At 48.8% G+C, this 20,955-nt stretch overlaps 1 protein-coding gene across 3 annotated transcripts in view; it reads right to left on the reverse strand.

Moving 5' to 3' along the window:
• Positions 1-20,619, reverse strand: part of SYT17 (synaptotagmin 17) — a 95,965-nt gene extending 75,346 nt beyond the window's left edge. The window contains exons 1-6 of one of the 3 annotated variants that reach the window (XM_077141686.1): positions 20,213-20,619; positions 16,681-16,749; positions 16,518-16,535; positions 15,710-15,858; positions 8,534-8,682; positions 5,686-6,305 (exon numbers count right to left, since the gene is read on the reverse strand). In XM_077141686.1, the coding sequence (XP_076997801.1) occupies positions 5,686-6,305; positions 8,534-8,682; positions 15,710-15,858; positions 16,518-16,535; positions 16,681-16,749; positions 20,213-20,227 (1,020 nt within the window). In that variant the 5' untranslated portion in view covers positions 20,228-20,619. Of the gene's footprint in view, positions 1-5,685; positions 6,306-8,533; positions 8,683-15,709; positions 15,859-16,517; positions 16,541-16,680; positions 16,750-20,212 lie in introns of all 3 variants that reach the window. The other 2 variants (XM_077141687.1, XM_077141688.1) reach the window with 2 other exon arrangements.
• Between the last annotated feature and the right edge of the window lie 336 nt (positions 20,620-20,955).

Raw genomic sequence — 20,955 nt, forward strand, 5'->3', positions numbered from 1 at the left:
ACATGGGCAGGTACCGGGAATCGAACCCAGGTCCTCTGGCATGGCAGGCAAGCGTTCTTGCCTGCTGAGCCACCGTGGCCTGCCCCCTCCTGGATATTTTAACGGCTCAAAAAGGGAGGGTGTAGGGATTTAATGCTTAATTGGGAAAGTTTTGGTAATGGATGGTGGTGCTGGTAGCACAAGACTGTGAACATAACCAGCAGTACTGAATTACATATCTGAAAGTTTTTAAAAGAGGAAATCTTTGGTTTTATATATATATATATAACTAGAACAAAAAAATTTTTTAAAAATCCATGGAATGGCGCAGCACAAACTGAACCTAAGTTAAATATGGACTATAGTTAATAGTACAATCATAAAAATGTGCTTTCGTCAATTGCAACAAAGGTTTCCCACCAATGCAAAGTGTTATAATACGGCGGTATATGGGAATGCTGGACTTTATGCCTGATTGTTCTGTAAATCCAAAAGTTCTCTCATAAAATAAAAGTTGCAAAGATATTTCAAAAAGAGAGTGTTGTACCTACACAGATTTTTTTCTTCAACTGGCTATAGCACCAATTCACTTCAAACCACTCTGATGAATAGAACTTCTCTTAACAACCAGTTTAAATTCATGCCTGTGTCAACCATCCACCACACTTCGTATTTAGGTCCTCATTGCCATGATCTTTAAGCCAAACATTACCAGCGAGACAAAAAATGCAGCAGCTCCAATCGCTGCCAATTTCCCGAATGCCCAGATCAAAGGCGCAATGTTTGAAAACATGAGACAGAAAAGACACTCTGTTGTAAGGCAGAGGGTTCCTCTCTGCTGGTCCTAAAATCTGCCATCTTCTACGTGGTTTCTCCAAGGCAGAGAATGTAGAACGAAGGCACACCTCGTTTTATTGTGCTTCACAGATACTGTGTTTTTACAGGTTGAAGGTCTGTGGCAGCCCTGCATCAAGCAAGTTTGTCAGCACCATTTTTCCAACAGCATGCACTCACTTCATGCCTCTGTGTCACATTTTAGTAATTCTCAAAGTATTTCAAATTTTTCCATTATTATTACGTCTGTTATGTTAATCTGGGATCAGTGGCCTTTGGAGTCACAATTGTCATTGTTTTGGGGTGCCATGGACTACACCCAGATGAGTGGTGAACTTAATCAATAAATATGTGTGTACTGACTGCTCTGCAGTGTGTGGTATTCGTCATAGCAGCTGTGGCAAACTAAGACACCTCACCTATGTTTCACCGTCTCCCATCCCTGTACCTTCAACCAGGATATCCCACCAAATTGGGCTGGTCTCTAATTTCCTTCCAAATGGCCCCCTAAGTGGAGTCACTGTTGGGCTCAAATGAAAGGATTTCTGAGCTACGTTCAATACAAAACAAGCCAAGGGCAAAACAAGACATTGAGTCTGAACCTCTTTGTGTAAATATGTTCCTTAAAAGAATCACAAGAAACTACTCAAGGGAATTATCTTTGAGGAGCAAGGACTTGGCAGGAGAAGGAGAGAGGTTTTCATTTATCCATGTGTATCTTTCTGTACACTCGGATTTGCTCATCTCACACATGCATTACTTTAACTTGTTCCTTTTAAATGTCAATAGGGGTTATCTGGCCACTGAGATTTCAGGCCAGTTTTTGTTTTATTCTGTACACCTCACTGCATTTTAAAGGTCTAATGAATATTGTATTTAAAAAGAAGAGTAAGAACCCATGTCTTCTTCCAGGGATGAACGTCTGCCTGGCAACATGGGAGATGACCCCCAGGGATAAGCCTGGCCCTGGCACCAGGGGATGCCATTCTGACCAAAAGGGGGAAAAAAGTGCAACAAATAAGGACTCAGTGGCTGAGAGAGTTCAAATAGAGTCGAGAGGCTACACTGGAGAGTTCAAATAGAGTCGAGAGGCTACACTGGAGGCCACTCTTAGGCATGCTTCAGTTAGACATTGCTACTACCTATCATAACTTGCCAAAACTCAACCAAAACCATTCCTGCCAATCTTAAAGAACACCTAGGGTATTATATAGGATTCTACAAAGATTCCATGCACTAGGGTAACTCTCCAAAATCTACAACCTCCAGATGGGTCCCTGGACCAGATAAATCCTGAAATGCAGAGGGGCCAGCCCTTCCAGAACATCAACTAGTTCCATCCCCCCGTCCCATATTATCGACAGTCCCTTCCAACATGAAAAGGCTGGAATGAGCAGAGCCCAAATACCCCTAAAGAGTGGGAGAAAGATCAAAGGTGGTGGTGGAGTTATACAGAGAAGATTGGATTTAACAAATGAATCTGAGTGCTGAATCAGTATGCTGATATTTCTTTTAGCCTCCAGTACCTTAGAGCAGCTAGAAATAAAAACCTAAAATTGTGAAACTGTAACCCATACCAAACTCTGAAATCTACCACTAATTTTTGTGATGTACTTTGAAATGTATTGCTTTTTTTTTGGGCGCACGGTCTGGGAAACAAACCTGAGTCTCCTGCATGGCAGGCGAGCATTCTACTATTGAACCACCTGTGCACCCAATTTATTGCTTTTATGTATATATGTTATTTAAAGAGAAGGAGGAGAATAATAGAGAAGTTAAAATTTAATGACTGACTATGACTGCTGAATCATTATATTAATATTTCTGTTGGTCTCCAGTGTTGTGGAGCAGCTAGAAGGAAAAACAAAACTGTGGAACTGTAACCCATACCAAACTTTAACATCTATTCTATAGCTACTTGTTAAAATGTACTTCGAAATTTATTGCTTTTTTGTATATATGCTATACGTCACAGTAAAAAGAAAAATTAAAAAAAAAGAACACGCCTTCTGTTCTTGGACTTCTTCATTTTTTTTCCCTCAAACTTTTTATTTTGCAATAATTTCAAACTTACGGAACAGATGCAAAAAGAATACAAACCTCACAATACCCCCACCTGCCCAGATACTCAGATCCACCAATTTTTTAAACACTTTGACACATCTGCCATTTCATTGTCTTTCTATCATCTATTCATCTAACAATTTTCTTAACATTTGAGAGAGGATTGTATATATCATGCTCCTTGAATGCTTAATACACCATGTGCATTCCTAAGAACAAGGTTATCAAGTTCAAAAACTTAACCATTGATATAAAGCTTCGTCTAAATTCCAATTTTTTCATATGTCCCAATAACGTCCCTTTGACACCTCCCGCTTTTTGGTAACATGTGTTGAGGGCTTACAGGTACCTGGCACTGCACAAAGTGCCTCAGCCCTTCCAAACTTCCCGACAATGGGAGAGGTGGAGAGTGGGCAGTGCCTTGTGGGTGCAATGACAGTGTTTACTATGCTTCTTTCTCCTTTCCGTCCCAGCCCTTCTGTGTGGCCGTGGGGGCATCTTGACCCCTCTTTCAGGACCTCATCTTGACCTGTGCTTTTGGGGGCCCCAGATGGAGGCAGCGGTGCCAGCAAGGCTTTACTGAAGAGGTGACATTTGAGCAAAAACTTAAGGTCATAAGATGTGTGGGTGTCTTGATTCTCTACCTCCGGGTCTCCTACTAATGTGGGAAACAGAGTTTGGCAAGACCTTTTCTTTTGTCTAGCAGGTCATCCGCTCTGGTAGTTAGATTCAGTTGTCAACTTGGCCAGGTGAAGGCACCTAGTTCTGTTGCTGTGGACATGAGCCAATGGTACGTGAACCTCATCTGTTGCTGATGACATCTGCACTCGGCTAGGAGGGGTGCCTGCTGCAATGAATGATGTTTGACTTAATTGGCTGGTGCTTATATGAGAGAGAGCAATGTAGCACAGCCCAAGCAGCTCAGCCCAGGCCTTTGGAGGTGCAGAAAGAAATCACCCCGGGGAAAGTTGTTGGAAACCAGAGGCCTGGAGAGAAGGCCAGCAGAGGCCATTCTGTGCCTTCCCACATTAAGAAAGAACCTCAGTGGAAAGTTAGCTCCTTTCCTCTGAAGAACTAACAAAATAAATCCCCTTTTATTAAAAGCCAATCCATCTCTCATGTGTTGCATTCCAGCAGCTAGCAAGCTAGAAAACCCTCTCTGAACTGCAGTTTCCTTGGTTACAAAGGGTAATTCTTTGAAAACCAGAGGCGTCAAGTATTGAGGACACACAGGAAGTACCCTATAGATCCCAACTGAGGATATGGGGAGGAGGGGACCACCAAGAGGAATTTCCTATGATGCTGGTGTGGGATTAAAGCAACACCTTAGTCCGCCTCTCCTTGCTGTTACCACTTCGGGGCACACTAGCCTGGCTTCCAGCTGCCAGCTCCCCTGAACTTTAATTTTTTTTGCATTTCTGGATGTCAAAAGTTGCTTGACTTGCCAGTTTAACAGTCCGGAAGTGCCAGGGAGTTAACCTCCCCAGCTCCCAACACCCTCACTCAGTGACTGACAGGAGGTGGTGTATAAATCCCCCAGCTCCCTCCCGCTCAGGGGGAACGATTCTGCGGTGTGTGTTTTCCACCGGCACCCGCTTCCCCAGCAGGGTTAAGCTTCAGTCACCCACACTGGTAGCTGGCTTGATAAGGCATCCTTTAGATGGCTTTCCCACTCCATAATGGTGTTTCCTACCACTGTCATCTCCCTAATAAATGACTCTCTGCATCAAGGTCTTCTTGGGAATCCTAAACTTAGAAAGGCACAAATGTTGTATCTGTGAACACAGGTATTGAAACACACATGCACAGACACAAAAACACACCCACTGACACGTTTAAAACCTGCATCCCCAAACGTGATGCTGGGTCATCAAATTCCTGGCCAGGACAGCACAACTCTGAGAACCTCAGTGTGTTTGATGCAACACACACACGTAAACACAACCCTGCCTATGCCACTTAGGACTACTTTCCTCAGCGTGGACACACCACACTGGCCTTCCACCGGCGGGGTCTTTTCCTTCCTTTGGGCTCCCCACACCATTCTCCAGCACACAGGACTGCCCGTTGGTGGGGGTCAAACAGTCAGCTGGAGACAGAGCCTGGTCCTGGGGGGCCCCCCAAGAGGCCAACTGCATGACCGTGGGCTGGCAGGGGAGAAGAAGCCAATCTAACAACTTGCCTGTAAAACATCCATAGATCATTCCGTTCTCTATTCCTCATGTTCCCCCCCACCCCCCCCAAATCAATTTCTGAAAGTCACAATGACTAACAGCTTCATTCTCTGGACAATCATTCTTTCTGTTAAATAAGCTGGCATCAGTCATGGAGGCTCACAGGGTGGGAGGGGTAACACAGACTTACACATGTGGTAGGATTTCATAGAGCGCTACACCAGAAGGAAGAAACAAATAAGGCAGGCAAAGAAGGAAAGGAGAGGAGAGGAGAGGAGAGGAAAGGAAGAGAAAGGAAGGAGGGAGGAAGGGAAGGAAGGAAAGCAGGTAAGAAGGAAGGAAGAATGGTGCACTGAACTGGCAAAATCTGAATAAAGTCTGCAGTTAAGCTAACAACACTGCACCCAGTCAATTTCGTGCTATTCATAATGCACGACGGCTGCATCTGGTGCCACGTGGGGGGAGGGGAAGGCTGGGTGAAAGTACGTGGGGACTCTCACGACTATCCCTGCAACTTCTTATGCGTCTAAAATTATGCGAAACCGGAGAGCTTTTTAAAAATGCAGATACATATAATATAAAATAAAAACCTTCAAACCGCCGCGCAGAGGAGACCCGGCCCCCACCCCCTTACCTGCGAGCTGGGAATCAGCGCCTTCCACCAGTGGCCGCCTTTCACCAGGTCCACGTCGCACAAAGGCACGGACACTTTGCCGATGACACAGTGGCGGGAGAACTTATCAAAATCCACCACGGTAAGGAGCAGGGTCCTCCTCTGCGCTTCGAGGAAGGGGATCTCGAAGGTGTAGCGCTCCTCGAACACCGGCCTCTGCGTCTTGCGCTTCACGCCGGTCTGCTTGGAGTTCTTCTGGTCCGGCAGGAGGCACACCTTCACGTAGGGGTTCGAGCGCGCCAGGTCCTGGCGGGAGCCGTCGTAGGAGACGGGCGGCGGCAGGTCCCGGGCCTCGATCACCCTCACGGCCAGGTGATTGTGCAGCAGGTCGTACTGGGTGCTGAAGTGCAGCATGCCCAGCTGGTACTTGGTGAGGATCTCCTCGTCCGTCAGGACATCCACGTCGTCGCTGCTGGAATCGAGCGAGTACAGGCGGGGCTCGAACTTTCGGAAATAGTCGTCGGGGGTGTAGGTCCGCCTCAGCACCGAAGGCTGGATGGGCTCCTTCCTGGCGCTGAGAATGCCGAACTCGATGGGTTTGATGTCCACCAGCGGGGAGCTGGGCCGCCTCGACTCCAGACCTAAACGGGCGCGGAAGTGACAGTGAAGAAGCGACCCGGGTGGGGGCGGCTGCACGCCACAGCGCTTCAACATGCTCTTTCCCCGGCCTCTCGCCACCCCTGGAAACGTCACTCATTCTACGCCAGGCGATGGCTTTACCCGCACCCTCATGGCAAGCAGCTGAGGGCCAGGCACAGTCCTGAGTGCCCAGGGGGATGCCAATCTCCCCATCCCCGAAGGATTAGCTGTTCGCTATCACCTCTGTTTGACAAATTTTAGGTAACTTGCGGAAGGTGCCACAGCTGGAAGGGGCAGAGCTGACCTCCCCCTGCCCCCTCCCCCTCCCCCCTCCTCCTCCCCCAGTCAAAGCTGCCTCCACCCTGAAGCCCCAGGACCCTGGGGCCAGACAGGCTGGATGGAATTCTATCCCAGCTGCCTATAGGCCGGGTGACTTGGGTACATTTTTTCAACTCTCTGGGACTCAGTTTCCCCATCTGTAAAACAGATCCTACCTCCCAGGACTGCAGTGATGACTTCCCTGAGCCAGCACAGGGAGAGGGCTCAGAACAGAGAGGGCACAAACTGCAAGCTCAACGGATGGAAAGGCTTCTTCTACTTCCTCAAGGCTCATATTCAAACTCATCTCTTCCCGGAAGCCTCCCCATCTCCATCAATCAGCAGAAGGAGCTGCCCCCAAGCCCATCACTGTAATCTTTGCTTATCCCTCTCAAGGAGTTCTTGTTTATCGCCCAAACATCTGTCTTTCCAGCTAAAATCAGAAGCCTCTTCCCTGGCACTCCGGAGGCAGTCTGATAAATGTTCGCTCAGCGGAAATCATCAGCGCTAGAACTGCGTGCAAGCCTCAGAAATCATCTGGGCCAGCACAGTCTGCTAGAAATATAATGCAAGCCCAACAAGCATGCCATGTATATTGCTTAAAAATTTGTAGCCTCGACGGTGAAAAGACAGGTGAAATTAATTTTAATGATATGTTATCTAGCCCCCATATATCCAAAACATTATCATTTCAACATGTAATCAATATAAAAAAAATTAGTGAGACAAATTCTTCGAATTCCTTTGTTGTTTTTTTTTTCACATTGTGCTCAAAATCCAGGGTATATTTTAGATTTACGGCACATCTGGACTTGGCCCAGGCCCATTGAAATGCTCAAAAGCCATGCAGGCTGAAACCAGCCTTCTCATTTCACAGATGGAAAGACTGAGGCCCAGAGGGGCCGGCCACCCCTTTGTTCCACCATTTAGTCCTTGAACTCTCTACTTCCTTTTTCTTCCCCATTTATGCCCAGGAAAGGTCAGACACAAAACGTTTCCACTCAACAGGATAGGTTTTGTGAATTTTAAGCTCTCTTTCTCTATTTAGTGAATTTCAGACATCAGCTAAGTAGCAGGACAGAGATATTTTTGTGGGATGTAGGGAGGCTTTAACCCCCTCTCTTCTCCACCCTACCCACCCAAATCAGGTCAACAGGTCAAACACACACATTATATGAGAGAGTGGACAGGTTGGGTGGGTAATCTTTGGGCCAAATTCAACTCATGGATAAATTTGGGGGGATGGGGTTCAAAGTAAAGAAATTTCACATAAAAATCCAGTTTCTCTTTAGAAAGATGACACCATACTGGGACCACAGTCCCATGACAACCAGGGGGGATTCTGTGGCAGCTGCCCTCTCTTTCCATTTGGCCACAGTCTCAACCCTGCCCTAGTATCCCTGACCCCGAGGCCAAGGGTCAGGTGCTATTTGTCACTGCATTAGGGTGGTGTTTTATTTTATCCAACCTTCTGCACTCACTCGGTGACAATCCACCAGGTCTCCAAAAACACCTGCGCCTGCAACAATGACTGACAATATGGTAAGACTCGCCTTTTCGGGGTTGAAACAATATACCTTAACTATTATCGATCAATTTGATCAAAATGGTCATGGGAAAAAGCAAACATCAATCAAAAGGATGGCTTTGGGCTGAACCCGGCAGAAATCCGGTGCCAGGCATTCCTCTGCCACGTATCGTTCTCTCCCGGTCGTCTTTGTTATCCCCCTTTCCCAGCAATAACAGTGCCCATGTTCGCGTCTCTCCTTGGGGACGCCGCTGCGTGTCTAGGAATGCCAGCTCTCTCCGTTTCTCCTGGGGACCCAGCAAACAGGCTTTTCATTTCCTGGCCCTGGCTGGCGGCTGAGCTGCACGGACTTGTTCCCCCCGGGGCCCCCAGACAGGAGCTTACTTGAAACCCTCCGGGTCAGGCTGTACGTGGACTTGGACGTGTCCGAGGAGGAACGCCTCTGATCTGGGGAGCTGGTTCGTGGGGTCAGTGGGACTTCGCTGGCTGTGTGGACGGAGTCACTGTCCTTGTCACTGGTCCGACTGGCCATCCTGTAGGAGGGGAAGAGGTCTCAATGGCTGTCAAGGAATCCCCCAGGACAGGCAACTCTGCCCCTTGGAGGATGGACTCAGGATGAAACGGCTTTCAGAGGCGCTTTATGTAAACTTGGAATCATGCAAATTTGAACCAGTGTGGTATCCTTAAACTCTCAACCACGTCTTTGTGGGCAAAGTGTGAAGTGATATGGATGAGTACTCTCCAATTTAGAACAATTGGTCAATATTTGCATAATTCCGAGGTGGGGTAAGCCTGTTCGGGCTACTGCCACATGGTGGCGCCACTCTGGCAAAGCAAAGACGGGCACTTGTCAATCTTCAGTCCCAAGTGGAACCCTGCAGTTCTGTGTATGCATCCTAACTTCGGCAAGTGTCCTGCTAGTTCAACAGCCACTGTGTCTATAACTTAACACCTTTAAAAATTATCCTATAACAACGTCGCTCAAGGGTTCTTTGAGTGGCAGCGCTATGCCTACAGAAACGGCCCTGAGAAACACTGATATAAGGACAGAAGTTTGATGTGATAAATCAGCTATAGATTTGCAGCAGCCAAGACTTAGTGTGCTACTCCTGGTGAGTATGGGAAAATACTGAGAAAATGAAAAGCATCATCTTGGGTTCAAGGTGGGGGGTGGGGAAAGGGGCAAAACACCACGGTACGGGGAGTGGTGACAAACACAACCCCTGGGTTTGAATCCAGACTAGGTGAACTTAGGCAAGTCCCATCTCTTCTCTGTGCCTCCATTTCTCTTTCTGTAAAATGGGAACAATAACAGCATCCTCCTAATATGGTTGTCATGTGCCCTGGATGAGTTAACTCAGGAAATGCTTAGAACTTTGCCTGGTACATAGCAGGTAGCTGCTCAGTACCTCTCAGCTGACAGTATTAAAACCTGGGTGGTTTTAATGTCCCCCAATCCTCATAACACTAGGTAAGGATGCAGGGGGGCAGGGGCAGGAGGGGGGCAGAAGCTGGCGAGGTCACTGGGGGACGGATGCTGCTAATAACATGCCCCTAAGCTCTAATGACTGTAGATTTATGCCTTCTGAGACTGCATCCCCTCAACCTGGCATTTAAGCCCCTATGGAAACTAGCCATGAAAAATGCAAGTTGTGAATCAAAGCAGTTTTCAGAAGCATTCTGAGCAAGAAATGAGCCTTGATTAGATGTTCTGCAAAAGTGATGGAAGGGTCCCAGCCAGGACAAGGCTGGCAAGGTTACAAGGGGAAAATGCCCAGTGTTTCCTTGCCCACTGCTCCTGATCTGTAAAAGGTGAATGCAGCAGATGAAATGGGGAAGGAGTCTCCTAAATAGGATGATACCGTATCCATCCGTCTCCTCCTTAAAAAAAAAGTAGAACTGTCTTCCAAGGAAGGGAGGATCAAAAACCGGAGGGCCACCATGCGCCTCCACCTGCACGGCCCTGCTCCCCAGCTGCCACAGACAATAAGCAGGACTGCGGCTCGCTGCAGGCAGAAATGGCGTCTGTCCCATCACCCCTGCCCGCTTTCCCCTGCCCAATGCCCAGCAGGTGCGGGTGCTGCACATCCAGATTCTCAGTAATGAATGAATGAACATTCCCTCCGCGTACGCTTCCCTGATTGGCCTTGTGTCCTTTGTGGCAGTTATGGTACACATCTTGCCATCCCTCCCATCCTGGGACGTGCCTTTTAATGGCAGGATCTGCCCTGATTATGAGCAAAGGCACCAGGTACTAAGCACCTACTATGTGCCGGGCTCTGAGCTAAATGCTCAGAATAAACCACCTCACTTCATCTTTGACACGATCCCAGAGGTAAGTGCCATGACTCCCCACCCCACCCCCCGACCTCCCCACCCTCTCTTTCCAGCCCAGGGAAATGGAAGTGGGAAGAGGTAGGGGCAGGTGGCTACCTTGCATCATCATGGAATGGTAGAATCCCATCTGAGGCCAGACTCCAAAGAGCGCACACCACACCACTGAGCATGGCCTGTAAGAGTTCTGCACACAGTGGGTGCTCAAAGCACACTTATTGGCCAAACAACTTGACTTTAATTCACTCTATAATCAGGTCTTCCTGGCAGTGACCCCAAAGGAGCCAGTTGTATTATACAGTTTTCAACCCTCACCAAGCCAGCCGAGCCAAATAAAACTGAGGGGCGCAGAGAAGGGGCTATTTGATGGGAGTCTGTGTGGCAACCATCGCTGTGTCCCCTAAGATTGCATGAAGAGCACACACACGGGACCAGCTCATGGCCGTGGGCCACCCTGCAGAGGGACAAGCCCCTGAGTTCTCAGCTCAGATGTCACGGTAGGAACAGTACCGCAAAGCTCATATGCTTGACATTTCTATTCCCTGCATGTTTGATAACATGCAACTGCCCACTTGGTAAATAAATCTGGGGAAAGTGCAAGCTGTCAACGTGCTTTCGGAATGGCTGGACCCATCTCCCCTTTACAGATTTCTCTTAACATTTTGCATTATGTTGAGGGCCAAAAACGTGCTAAGTGCTGCCCAGGCTGAGGCAGGGGAGATGTGGTTCATCCTGGGAAGCAGGAAGATGATGTACAGTTGTTCAGGCTGTGGACTACACAACTCCAGCTGGGGGTCACTCACAATGACCGCCGTGTCTACACGCACCCTGGAGCTGGGTGGAGCAGTGGCCTTGTTGGGGAGCTTCCAGTCCAGTTCTCTGCTGGTGGTGAAGCCAAATGTCCATCCAGAGGGTCCAACTCCTTTTCCTTCAGAAAGAATCCCCGGCTTGCACAAAGGGTCAGCAGCCAGGGCAGAGTGGGACTACCCTCCAGCTCAGTGTTAGAACCTAGGTCTCGCATCTGTACCATTCAACCTCTGGGTAGCTGGGGACAAACAGGAACCTGACTATGATTTTCAAGGCTGCTCAGGGTCTCCAACGGTCCAGAAGAAAATCCACATCTTTTCATCAGACATTCAAAACCCTATGCAACCTGAGCTTGCAGGCTCGTTTTCCGTGATTCCCCCGCCCTTCTCAGACATCATAGTCACCGGCGCGGTTGCCTGCCCACAGCCCATTCCCTCCTCTCAGGTCACAGCACCCAAACTGACTCTTACAGGGGCTGGCAAACTACACCCACCCCACCCCACCACCCCACGCACCAGCCCCAACCACTGGCTGTTTTTTTTGCTTTTGCACTACAGCATTACAATCGCCGAATTGAGTAGTTCTAACAGAGGCAAGATGGCGCCGTGAGGCGAAAATATTTACTACCCGGCCCTTCATAAAAAAAAGTTTACCGACCCCTAGTCTTACTAAGTTGGGGTCATATGTTTTGAGTGGGAATCGCCCCTTCCTTGGTTCCAGGGTGGGTAGACAGCCCAGGCATGATTTTACCACCTCCAAGCCACAGTAATTGGTACATGACCCAAGCCAGGTCCCTGAGAGCTTTTCCCGAGGTTTTACTGCCACTAAGAATGAGGCAGACGGCACTGTGGGATCAACAATTCCATCCTGAACAAAAGGGGGAAAAGAAGTGTAACTAATAAAGTATCAGTGGCAGAGAGAGTTCAAAAAGAGTCAAGAGACTATTCTGGAAGCTGCTCTTCTGTAAGCTTCAGTTAGACCTTGCTACCTATACCTGCCAACCCCCAACCAGGACCATTTCAGCCAATCCTAAAGAACACCTAAGGCAATATATAAGATTCTACAAAGGCTTCATGTACTAGGGTAACTTTCCAGAAACCTACAACCAGATGGGTCCCTGGACCAGAGAAGTCCTGAAACCTAGAGGGCCCAGCCTCTCCAGAACAACAGCCAGTTCCATCTCCCTACCGCATATTAGTGACAGCCCCTTCCAACATGAAAAAGTTACAGTGGCCACAGCCCAAATACCCCGAAAAAGTGGGACAGAAAGAAAGATCAAAGGTGATGGTTATACAGAGAAGGTAGGGTTTAATAAATGAATATGATTGCTGAATCACTAAATTGATATCTTTTTAGTTTCTAGTATCTTAGAATAGCTAGAAATAAAAACTTAGAATTGTGGAACTGTAATCCATACCAAACACTGAAGTCTGTTCTACAACTAACTGTTGTGCTGTGCTTTGAAATTTATTGCTTTTTTGTATATATGCTATTTTTCACAAAAAAGAAAAAAAAAGTCAATTGTGATGATAAAAAAAATACTTATGCCTTCTAGCCTCTTATATTCTGGAGCAGCTAGAAGGAAAAATCTGAGAGGATCGTATGGTAGCCCATGACAAACTCTCAGATCTGTCCTGTAACTACTTGTTGAAGAGTGCTTTGAAAACTATTGCTTGTTTCTTTCTTTGCTTTGTGCATATGTTAGATTATACACTTTAAAAGTTAAAAAAAAAATGAGGTAGAGCCAGTCAAATGTAAACCTAGTGCTGGCACATGGATAAAGCAAGCCTAAGAATGAATCCTACACAGAAGAAGAAGAAAGGAAAAGAGGGAGACTGATGAAGCCCAGATGACATCATATGAGCCCCTGGATCCAGCTATGCCTGCAGCCATCATCCCCAAATGTTTCTGTAACAAGAGTCTAAGCACACTGGGTGACTGGATTCATAAACCTGCCTTATCTCCCATACTAGAATTAAAATCTCCCGAGCATGATTACAGGACCCTATGTAGCCCTGGATATACCACACTGCCTGGCACACAGTAGATTCTCAAGAAACACCTACCAAATAAACTGACATTAACTTTTCCCCTGGGTGATTGGCATTTTCAGGATTCAACTTCTGCCTGTAGGTCATTCAGTCAGTTAACAACCATTAAAAAAAAATAAACAAGGGAACCCCAAATACCTGCCCTCCCATAGCTGCCATTGTGGTGAGCACTGTTTTAAATCCACCAAATGGGCTGAGCCAACCTTCTCCATGTGGGGCAATGGGAAACGGAAATTATCTCTCGAAGAATGAATTGATTTCAGCAAACATCTCAGCTTCACAAGCACCTGTAGGAGTCAGGCTGCAATTCATGGCTGACAGAAGAGTTCCTTGGCATTGCCTTGATCTCCATTTAATGAATCCCTATCAATACCCAGTCAGGATAGAAATGAGCACACCCAGAGCTCTTCCCAGGGGCCAGGCACCGTGCTGAGCTCATGTGTGCATATCTTAGTGACTCCTTTTTCAATTGAGATGAAATTCATATAACATAAAATGAACCATTTTAAAATGTGCAATTCAGTGGCATTTGGTGCATTCACAACATTATGCAACTGTCATTCCTAGCAAGTTGCAAAACATTTACATCACCCCCAAAGGAGACCCCATACCGATCAAGCAGTTACTCCCCTTTCCCCTCTCCGCCCACTCCTTGACCAACACTAATCTGTCCTCTGCTTCTCTGGACTGACCTCTTCTGGGTTTTATTTACTCCAAACAATAACCCTATGAGAGAAATACTATTGCTATTCCCAATTTATGGATAAGGAAACTGAGGCCAAAGTGGGGTCAAAGAATCACTTACACTGATGATTATCAACAAGACGTCAAGCATTCGTAGGTACTTTTCCATGCATTAATACTTTTTTGAAAAATTGTATTATGGTAACATATCAATATAACATAAAATCTGCCATTTTAACCATTTTTAAGTTTACAATTCAGTAGCATTAATTACATCCCCAATGTTGAGCTCCCTCACCATCATCCATTACCAGAACTTTCTCATCACCTCCATCAGAACCTCTGGAGCTATTAAGCAGTAACTTCCCATTCCCCCCTCCTGGTGGCCCCAGTAATCTATTTCCTGTGATACATTAATTCATTTAGCTCTTCCCAACAACCCTATGAGACAAGTACCATTATTATTATTATTATTTTTTAAGTACCATTATTTTTATCGTCTCCATTTTACAGATGGGAAATCAAGGCACAGAGAGATCATGCAACTTGCCCAAAGCCACAGAACTAGAGCACTGTAGTAGAAACAGGATTTGAACTTGCATCCCTGACAGAGAACAAAGCACCTGTCCACTCTCCTATGGAAATATCTGATACTAGCGTCTAAGAAGAGAAAGGACCGAGGTCCAAACCCCAACCTGGAAGCCAAGACGGGGTACCAGCAGTTTCCTAAATCACAGCACAAGGATTTAGCTGAGATGGCTCTGGGGCCCCACTGAGGCTCGAGCAGTGGGGACTGGCACTCTCTCTCTCCCTCTCTGGGCCTCCCACTCTGTACCTGGAGAAACCGTATGCAGTGACTTCAGAGCCCTTCCCGGGGCTGGCCCTCTTGTGGCTACCCAGAATCTCTGACCACGTTCCTCCCCCAGCCAGAGAGAGGTGGACCAGACACGTGGCTGAGAAGCTTCAAAACGCGTTCCCAAAATATCTGAGCGACTGGCAGATGGAGATGTTGTGTGCAGGCGCGGGAGGAGAACGGATTGGAAATAAAATGAAAGATGCCAGAGAAAGAGCACAAACAGCGTTGGAGGACAGAAGGGAGACTGGAGGTGCTTTTCTGCTTCCCTCTTTCAGAAGTTCTTATACAGACCAGCAAAAAAAAAGAAGGCCCTTGTTTGTTCACTCGACCCCACCCCACCCCCCGGCCTCCATCTACACAACAAATATTTGTTGGGCATCTCCTACATGCCAGGTCCCGGGCCAGATGCAAGGACAACCTGCTGCACTGATTGCACAGAAACTTTTAGCATCTGGATGTGACTCGAAGAGTACAGGTGCTCCCAGGTCTCTTTTTTTCCACTTGGCAAAACACTCAACGTGATTAAACGTCCCCGCATATTCAGCGTTATACGGCTCCCATCTCAAATGACCTGATAGGAAACTAGCTGAACCAAAGCCCCGCCACCCAGCTGGTCTCCCCAGCGTGCCAAGCAACACGGGGGGGCAGGAAAATGTCCCCGTCACCAGCAAAGCTTTCAATGGAAGCTCAGCCTTGCTCACGCTCCAAATTCTTCTTCCGAGGCTCTGATCCCCACCCCCTGCCCCCGCCCCCTTGCAGAAAAAAAGAGAAGAGAAAGGTCTCAAGGTGGATTTCACTTTCAAGGAAATTCAGAGCAGTTTCACTTACAACCAGGGTGGAGTCTGGGCAGGGAAGGGTCCCAGGATTTCAACTTCATCCTCACTCGACTGGCAACAGCTGGAATCATAACAACTCTGACAGCAGTGCCGGCAGGTCCATCTACACAGCAGCAGATCGGAGATTCTAGAAAGAAAACCCTGAGGCCATTGGGGGAGGTGGGCAGGGGGGAGGGGGGAGGGGGAAGAGGAAGGAGAGGGGAAAACAACACCCAAAATTACAAGCAGCCGATCCCTGGTGAGAAACAATGACATCGGAGGGGGCGGCGGGAGTGGGGGGGGGGGGCACCTGTCTCTGTGGCTGAACACTTAGGACAAAATGTTTCCCGTTTCTGTTTACCAACTGCGGGCACAAAGATGGCAAACGCCACCTTGCTGGAACCACTAATAGCGAGAGAAACATTTGCAGGTATTTCCTTTGGTAGTTTATGTGAACGGCTTTTCTTGACACGTGGGTGGCTTATACACCAGGGCCATGCAATATGTTCTTGAAACAAAATGAATATTACTCTCTGTCTACTTGAAAACACAGGGGGAAAAAAAGAAGATATTTTTAAAAAATAAGCCCAGTGACATGACAGCAGACAGAGATGACCAAAGCGAGTGAGTAGGGATGAGAAAGGAGCCTATTTCTCAATGGGCTCTCCCGTCGGCAAAAAGGCATAGAAATTGTGCTGTTATCAACATCAGGTCATCGTTTAATAGTCAATATGCCCACAACCCCAGATAAGACTCCCCAAATAAAAGGCAAGCATTTCTTGATTAGAAACCAGACCGAATGCAACGCCGAATTAACCCACCTCGTTTAACGGTTCCAACTGCCCTTTTAGAGATCCACGGTGAAGCCAAGGGCATGGGGAAGCGAGAGGGTTACAAAAAAGAGAGAGAACAAGACCAGTTTAGCAATATTCCAGCAACTCAAAAAATAAAAAAAATAAAAAAGCCCTGCATCTTCCCACTTACCATCCTGGGAAGCGAGCTGACTTCCTGACAAGGTGTTGCTATTTTCAGGGCTGCTGGTAGCCTCCCGGCCTACCATCACCAAATAAAGGGGAAAGTTGAGCATTTCGATTTGATTTGCACCGTATGCTGTTATGAATCAGAGCGGGTGGCTAGATAATCATGCTATCCAATGCAGCCACACTTCGGGAGAATAGCAAACCTTCCTAGACAGAAATAGCCGTGAAGCCCACCCAAAAGGACCTGATTAGCTAACAGGCAGGCAGGCACAGAGTGGATGTTACTTGGCTACCTCCCCCACCCCCACCCCCACTCCGGGAGGCCCTACCTTCTGATTCTGCTCCAATGGTGATGATGGGGAGCTCCATATGACCACCCACAAATCGAGGGAAGCCAAGAGGAAGCCATAATTTGGTCCTCAGAAGGAGGGAGGGGCTCCCTCCCTTCTTTCACCACTCCGCCCCCCCATCCTCTTCTCCCAGGTTCCCAAGGCACGGACAGCCTCCCAGCCTCCTCCTTTTCAGGGAGGTCTTGTTGGCTTCCAAATGGGGCAGCTGCACCAGGCAGGCTAGGAGGAACCGGGCATCCCAATCCACGTCCCAGAGAGGCTCAGGAAATGAACACAGAGCATTAAATGACTTTGAATCAAGAGGGAGACGGTTATTCTTTTCGATCCTCTTTCACAAAGGAGAAAATCTCAACTTGGTTCTCTTGTAGTTTAACATCTTTCTAAAACACTTGCTTATCTCCCCTCCACCCCTTTATAAGCAGAAGAGAGCAGACCCCAGCTCTGAGACTCAGAGATAGCAGCATCCAGCTAGAATTTAATAACGTGGCATTATGTGCATTATGTTTATTTTTCCAGTTGCCTTCTATTTATATCCGGTGATCCTGGTTTTCTATTAAGGCAGTGGCCAAGTTTCTTTTTCATTTGGTGTTTTAAAAGAAAAAAAAAATGAATCCATTTATAGAAAAAATATAAAGTAAATAATAGTACGGGTGGTATGTAGCTCGTGCAAATGCAAAATCCTTAAAGTGGGTTTGACAGTGCAAAATTTGACAAATGCAAAATTCTCGGGCACAAATCACAAACTCCTCCATAATAAAAGTCAAACCACACACAGAAAGAGACCCAGAGGTGTCCAGGAGCTGTGCAAAGGGCGCTGAGTAGAGAGACCCTAGTCCTGGCCTGACCACAGACCAATTGTATGGCTTGGGTATGTCAGAGAGCCTCTCTGACCCTCTTACTCCTTTTCTTTAGTGAAAGGACTCCCTCACCTCAAAGTTTGCTGTTGGGATGAGATAGGGCACTGACAATGACAATGTCGTGTGCTACAGAAGATGAGCATCCTTTCTGTGCTTTATTAGAACCTTCTAGGCACCAGGGGCAGCCCTGGCAGATACACCAGTGAGCAAAACAACAAAAGGCCAGGCTCTTATGGAGCGCACATAAGAAAGTGCTCTAAAAGGTTTAGGAAGAAGAGATGCTTTTTCACAATGATCCACCCCATTCTCTTAACTTAGGGAAGAATTTCCCAGGTATGTGGTGAGCTGGAGGATAATCACTTATAAAACCAGGATGAAGAGATAAGGCCAACCCAGTTTTCTCAGGGCCCTGGTATAAGACGAGTGTCCAGGAAGCAACGAGACGCCACGGAGGATGAAGACAGAGGAAAGGGAAATTGTTTGGATGCCCCCAGGCCTGAGACTTTCCTCAAATGGGATCCACGGGGTGGCAGAGATGGAGGAAAACTGTTTCAAGCCAGAAAGGGAAGACGTTCTACAACAGGGGTTGGCAAACCGTGGTGCACAGAACAATTTCAGCCCACACCCTATTTTTGTACAGCCTGCAAGCTAAGAATGGTTTGTACATTTTTCCATGGTTGAAAATTTTAAAAATCATACCTTTTGACTTATGCAAATAACACGAAATTCAAATTTCAAGTGTCCATAAAGTTTTAACGGAACATAGCCCCACCCATTCATTTGTACATTGTCTGTGGCTGCTGCCTACAATAACAGAGTCCAGTAGTTGTGGTAGAGTCTATATGGCCCCAGAAAGCAAAAATAACTATTTCGTACTTCACAGAAAATGTTTGTCACCTTGTCCTAGAAGGAAAGTCGCCGTGGCTGGGCCATCCTTATACTAGATGCTTAACACCAATTCCCTCTCAGCCACAGCCTCTGCTTTTAGATCCCACCTCCACACCCAAGCAGCTGTGTGACCTTGGGTAAGTCACTTAATTTCTCTGTGCTGAAGGAGGTTATCAAGAACCCCAGAAGCTTGTTGGAACATTCTTTACTTCTCACTAGCCTGTGCGTCCTGGAAGCAGGGACTGTGTTGTTTTCTCTGTTGCATCCCCAGAGTGGGCACACAGTAGATGCTCACTCAATGTTTGCTGAGTGACTGTTAAACAGTCCATCCACCACCATCCAGCACACATTGGTATACAGTAAATTCCACCTCCACTGAAGACGAAAAGAAGGATAGTGATTCCATGAAAGGGGAGTGACCCGGGGTTTTCTGGGAGAAGCTAATCTAGCCAATCTAAGCAAGGAGAGAGACATGCAAGGGTCTGCCTGGTGACAGCACACACAGCTCCTGGCAGGTGAAAAAGTCTAAGGACAAAATGAGGGCAGGTGTGAGCACGAGAGAGGCTAGGGACTGGCAGCCCCCAGCTGCAACCCTGGGGAGGAGAACTGAGACCAGAGGGCCTTGACTCTGGGAGTCTGGAGACTCCTCTGCAGGCTCAGAAAAGCCAGCCCCACCCACAAGCAGCCCAGCGGGTCTGACTGCTTGACCTTGGCATTGACCTGTTGCCACTTCCCCTCATGTATGGAGAAAAAAGGCCTCTGAGTCACGAGCCTCTCACTGCCCCCACCCCTCCAAAAAAAAAATTTCAATCCAAGAATTATTTGGGATGGGGGTAGGTAGTTTTTCCTCCAAGGTTATGGGGGACCCCAATTCTCAGACCCCAGTGCAATGACTCAAAGTAACTGGCTGCGGCCCCTCCCACCAGGGCGTTTCTGGCCTGTGTGTCCTCCACCCCTCGGAACCCAGGGCCCTGGAGAGAGGGCGTCCTCGTCCCTCCAGGCCGGAACAGCTGCCTCAGGCTCGCTCAGCCGGCCAATTAGCCCGAGCTGTCACCACGGCAACGGCAGCTGGCGGGCCGGGTGGCAGGGGCGCCCCGGGCCGCCCTCCCCAAGGGTAGGGTGCAGGGGGAAGGGGAAGGGACGGGTGGGGGAAGAAGTCAACCCTATCCCCCCATTCCCTCCCCAGGAGGCGAGGGCAGGCATGCCGAGTCCACATAGGGCCCTCCATCCGGAAGTCTGGGGGTCCCCAGCCTCTCCTCCCGGGGCGCACCCCAGCAGCTGCACAGGTTGTCCGCATCCGGGCACCCTTTTTTTTCCCCAGGCAAGTTCGTGGGAACCTAGCCATATGCCCTCCCTTCCGCGCGCTCACAGTCGGAGGGGGCGCGGCACCCCACCCACCCACCCAGCCACCCCCGGGACCTTGACCCCAGCCTCAGCCTACCTGGATGTACGCCATTTTCGCCCGCGCGCACTCACTCCGGCCCGGGCATGGCGCCGCCACGGCCACTTTGCCCTCGCCAACGGGGGGAGAGCAAGAAAAAGCAAAGGGGGAAAGGAAGAAAAAGGCAGCCGGGTGGCCCCAGACGTGACTGGCGTGACTGATGAGCGGCGCCCGCCCCTCCGCGGTTCGCCCCGTCCTTGCCTCTCCCTGCGTTCCGGCTCCCCGAGTCGGGGCCGCCTCCCAGGTTCGGAGAGCTCGGGTGCCCGGGGTCCCCGCCTCGGCCTCCCTGGCCGTCCCGCGCTTCCCCCCCGAGGCGCTCCCCAGGCTGGAATAAGGCCGGGGCGCCTGGGGAGGGAGCCAGGGGCGGCCGCGGGGACTGCAGCGACCACCCCTGCACAGGCCGGGCTGGAGACGCTGGGGCCCGAGCGCGCCGCGGGGCGGGGGAGGGGAGGGGAGGGGGAACGGAGAGGGAGGTGGGAGGGGGCGGTGCACGGGTCAGCCCATCTGGCCTGTCCCGGCGCTGGCACCTCCCCAGGGCAGAGCCCCCGGGGCGGCTGTGAAGCCGAGGAGGCACAGCCCAGCCGGTCTTGGAGTCTAGAGCTCGGAGGGTCCTCTCCATCCAGCCCTCTCCCCCAGACCAGGTTGGGAAAACTTTATTCCCGCCCCATGCGACGCGCCTAGAACTGTTGCGGTGAGGATCGCAGAGGCTAAGTGAACAGGAGCCCCACATTAAGGGGGGGTGG

Source organism: Tamandua tetradactyla, chromosome 23 (assembly GCF_023851605.1).
Source record: "Tamandua tetradactyla isolate mTamTet1 chromosome 23, mTamTet1.pri, whole genome shotgun sequence".
Lineage (NCBI taxonomy): Eukaryota > Metazoa > Chordata > Mammalia > Pilosa > Myrmecophagidae > Tamandua > Tamandua tetradactyla.